This window comes from Salvelinus sp. IW2-2015, linkage group LG21 (assembly GCF_002910315.2).
Source record: "Salvelinus sp. IW2-2015 linkage group LG21, ASM291031v2, whole genome shotgun sequence".
Lineage (NCBI taxonomy): Eukaryota > Metazoa > Chordata > Actinopteri > Salmoniformes > Salmonidae > Salvelinus > Salvelinus sp. IW2-2015.
In genome coordinates, this window is record NC_036861.1 from 1,992,210 (window position 1) to 1,996,701 (window position 4,492).

A 4,492-nucleotide genomic window follows, 5' to 3' on the forward strand; every position below is an offset into this window, starting at 1 on the left:
GGCAGCGGAGAGACAGAGATGATGGGTCAAAAACTGTGGAGTAGGTTGAATTTGAATGTTTACAGTCATACTGAAAAAGTTAGCTCTAGTAATTGAATGTGTAGGCAGGTAGAGGTTAGCTATAGTAATGGAGTGGTGCCTGGCTATAACAACTTGAGGGATAGTGTTAGAGTCCAGGTGAAAGTGAGATACTTGAGGGATGGTAGAGAATGATGAAAGAGTCAATGTTGATTATTGAAGAAAGTTGCAGAAAGGTGTGTAAGTAAGTCCCCTAAACGTTGGTCCTTGGTCAGATGTTTGTAATTACGGCTCACCATGCTTTGCTGTGACTGCAATTCGATTTCCAGGCCTGCAGTGTGCGACGGATCTCCGAAATCTCTGACTTGGAGGTCTTGAGAACCTCTGTGCTGGACGCCACCTCCTTGTTCAACGTCTCTGTCTGTAAAACAATGGTCAATCATCATCTCTCTCTTTCGGCCAATAGAAAGGCTCCCTGGAGAACACGCTGGCGGAGACGGAGGGCCGTTACTCCATGCAGCTGGGACGCCTCCAGAACCAAGTGACCRGTCTGGAGGAGCAGCTAGTGTCTCTCCGCAGCGACATGGAACGCCAGGGCCAGGAGTACAAGATGCTGCTGGACATCAAGACACGCCTGGAGATGGAGATCGCTGAGTACAGGAGGCTGCTGGACGGAGAGGCTAGCGGGTAAGGCAGGATGGGATTGGACAGAGGGAGGCAACTGAGACAGACAGGGATTTGGGAAGAGAGTGTTACATCTTTGTGGGATGGGACGAGGGGTGACAGGGACCTTGAAACAAGTGTAAATTAATTGATGTCTCCTTCAACATTTGATTTTAAAAACAAAATTCATTTGAAGGTGACCTTACTATGAGCCATGGTTGCTTTTGACATGAATCTACTGCTATGTAACCATTTAATAGTTACTTATTATGATCATAGATGCTAACTATGGGTTTCCCTTCCTCACAGCCTCGGTGGCAGCTCCTCGAAATCCAGCCAAAAATCCTCCAGCTCCTCGAGCTCAGGTGTTAGTTCCAGTGTCAGCAGCTCCAGTGTCAGCAGCTCCAGTGTCAGCACCTCCAGTACCGTCCCCAGCTCCACCACCTCCACCACACGTAAGGTGGTGATCGTCACGGAGGAAATAGTGGATGGCAAGGTTGTCTCCACAAGTGAAACCAAACACACCACATAAGGTCCCACACACACAGCGAGCACTGCAGCAAGCAATGGGTTAACCCCATAGAAATATAATTACTAGAATGGGTATAGGAAATGAGAGGCCAGCACATAGATTATTGCTTTTCCCCAGTGCTTTATCCATGCAACCTAAAATACAACGTTTCAACTTATACAAAGTCTTCGTCAGATGAAAAATACCTGTCTTTGTTGGCCAGCTCTGGTTAACTCTAGTTTAAGATGTGCATACCATCCTCCTGTTCTTTCTAGAATGGCTAAATCCCCTCAGACACCCATCATGGATCATTGACTTGAATGGGGATTTATTTTCTGGTAATTCTATTTCTATGGTTAACACCTCCAGAACAACATATTCTACTACATCTGGATGGAACACCAACAACAGACCCCATTGTCAATGTAATAAAGATGCTCTGACTTGCTGACACCATCATTCTGTCTTCTGTGTCTTTCAACTTGATNGCTGACACCATCATTCTGTCTTCTGTGTCTTTCAACTTGATTTATCTGATCTGGTGTGCTCCCATACATCTGACTATCATATAGGTTGTTATCTTCTGCACATGAGGCCAATTTTATGGTCTTGAGAAAGTATACAGTGGGGAGAACAAGTTTTTGATACACTGGCGATTTTGCAGGTTTTCCTACTTACAAAGCATGTAGAGGTCTGTAATTTTTATCATAGGTACACTTCAACTGGGAGAGACGGAATTTAAAACAAAAACCAGAAAATCACATTGTATGATTTTTTATCATGTGCTGACCTTGTTAGATGTGCTGACCTTGCTTCCAGAGGCAGTTTGGAACTTGGTAGTGAGTGTTGCAACCGAGGCCAGACAATTTTTACGCACTTCAGCACTCAGTGGTCCCGTTCTGTGAGCTTGTGTGGCCTACCACTTTGCGGCTGAGCCGTTGTTGCTCCTAGACATTTCCACTTCATAATAACAGCACTTACAGTTGTCCGGGGCAGCACCAGCAGAAATTTGACAAACTGACTTGTTGGAAAGGTGGCATCCTATGGCGGTGCCACGTTGAAAGTCACTGAGGTCTTCAGTAATGCCAATCTACTGCCAATGTTTGTTTATGGAGATTGCATAGCTGTGTGCTTGATTTTATACACGTGTCAGCAACGGGTGTGGCTGAAATAGCCAAATCCACTAATTTGAAGGAGTGTCCACATACTTTTGGCCATGTAGTGTATGATAGATGATATAGTGATTCATGCATTCAGATGAACTTATTATATCTAATTTGATTGCATTGGCCTGGCACCTTGTTTGTGTGAACACGCCAATGCAAACTCACTGACTGACTGCACCCTTCTTTCTGATTTAGCATTTGTCAGAAAAGACAATCATTTCACAAATGTAATAAGACACGTGACAGCACTTTGGATTTGAATCCATTTCAACTAGATTGTGGTCTAGAAATTACTGCTTTAGCATGTCTTCTTTTAGACATATTTGTTCATGCGAAGGGGGTCTGTTTGTTCCTACATTGGGGACATTGTGTGTCTAGAAGAACCWGTTACAGAATGCCAATGGACAGGGGTTGAGTTCTGGGTGAATCTAGTGACTGTCAATGGCTCTATGTGCTGTTGTSCTTGGCTCGGCTCTCTGTGACTGGGTTGTAATTCAGCCACAAACAACCAGGAAATATGYTATGAATAATTAAAGGGCGAGGCTAAGGTGAGGAGGTATATTTTAGTTTTTACAAACTTTAGACAAGTCTTAGGGCAACATTTATCTATTGTTTTTGGACTGAGGCTGGAGCACTCAGGAATACGCACGCCTACTTGGAAAGTCAGTTCTGGCATGTCTTTGGCATTAAAATATGATGTTAATTCTCCCGGCTGAGAAATAGAAAGTTTAACTCGCTCCTTTATCATTATTTTTTTGATCCTGACAAGATTCCCCATTTCCCTGCCGGTGACAAGCATACCTACGGATGCTGTGACAATACGCTCATGACTTGAATAGGTACGTCTTCCCTGTGCCTTGTGTTGTATTTCAGCGCAATGCAAAGTAGACAATGAGCAACCGCCCAGGTAAAATGTTGAGGGGAGAATGTAAACTCTGAGAGCGTGATTAAAAAAATCAGCAAGGAAATGCTGTGGTATTGGGAATATGCAGATCCGGCAAGTCTTCTCCTGGTATGGTGTGTAATGAAAAAACAGTACTTTTAATGAGTTTTTCTGGGGTGGATGACCCGAGTAAGTTGACTCATCCATGGGCTATGTAAGGTGTCGTGTTAAAAGGAATAAGACAAGCGTTAGTGTTCGGTGTCCTGCAGACATCGCCATACAGTAGATGGGACACGCCATAAAGGTTTGAGTGAACACTACGAGCGAAAATGGAACTGAGTCTATGTGCCTCAAATCTGAAATATCTATCAAAAGGAACAATCGGACTGTGCGTTTTAAGGAAATGACAGATTTTCTTGCGAGATATCAGTGTGTGAGACAAAGACAGTCTGTTCGGGAGAATGTTGTGCTGGGTTGTCAAGCGAACTATCTATCATGACCGGGAAATTCTTTGCAACTTGTTGTCTTTAGGTAACATACAGCGTACAGTGTTGTGTTGTGTCTCTCTCCTGTGTGTGCTAAAAAATCATGCTCAGAAAAATGGGCGGCTGCTTCTATTGTCATTTAATCAGTCTAACACACACTGTTCAAACGCTGTGCACAGCGATTATCAAAGTCTATACAGCGTGTTGTTGATGCTGAATTAAGATGGACTAGATACAAGGCAGGCCTGTCTATGCTTCTACCAGGGGATGCTTATTACGCGGAAAGGAATTCCATCTTTTATGGGAGTGCTGCACTTCTATATGTTTGTGGAGTGCCTGCAAGCACCCTGTCTCTGACACCACCTATTGTGTGTGATGTTGGGAACGTGAGGTTGAACAAGCAGTGTGTGGTGTGTGTATTGAAATTTGCATCTGCCAACAACATGACAGTACATAATTCTTTCTTTCCTCCTTCGTCTTCTGCAGGGCCTAACGTGTCAAGGTGGGGAGGAGCTTGCGCAACAGTGGTCGTGTGGCTGTCCTCTATTCCTCCCTTCTCTAATTCCTCCCTTCTGCCCCCACGTGTGGTTGGTGTGGTGTGGGTGTGGGTGTGGTGTTGGTGTGGGTGGATGTCCTCCTCCCACCTCCCTCCCTCATTCCGCCCTGTGCAGCATAAAAGGGGAACAAGTGGCTGGGGCGAGGCAACACATTCTCTCTCCTCTTCATTCCCGGCATGGCAGAACTGCCTTCTGTTCCCATATGTTTC

At 44.7% G+C, this 4,492-nt stretch overlaps 2 protein-coding genes and 1 pseudogene across 2 annotated transcripts in view; 2 read left to right on the forward strand and 1 right to left on the reverse strand.

Annotated features, from left to right (window-relative positions):
* The window catches only part of LOC111982369 (keratin, type I cytoskeletal 13-like), a 4,351-nt pseudogene extending 3,890 nt beyond the window's left edge, over positions 1-461 (reverse strand).
* LOC111982367 (keratin, type I cytoskeletal 13-like) overlaps positions 1-4,492 on the forward strand; it is a 48,380-nt gene that overhangs the window by 5,176 nt on the left and 38,712 nt on the right.
* On the forward strand, positions 470-1,651 carry LOC111982370 (keratin, type I cytoskeletal 13-like). The gene is made up of 2 exons (XM_024013930.2): positions 470-705; positions 991-1,651. The coding sequence occupies exons 1-2, from the start codon at positions 533-535 to the stop codon at positions 1,211-1,213; spliced, it is 396 nt and encodes a 131-aa protein (XP_023869698.1). The 5' UTR covers positions 470-532; the 3' UTR covers positions 1,214-1,651.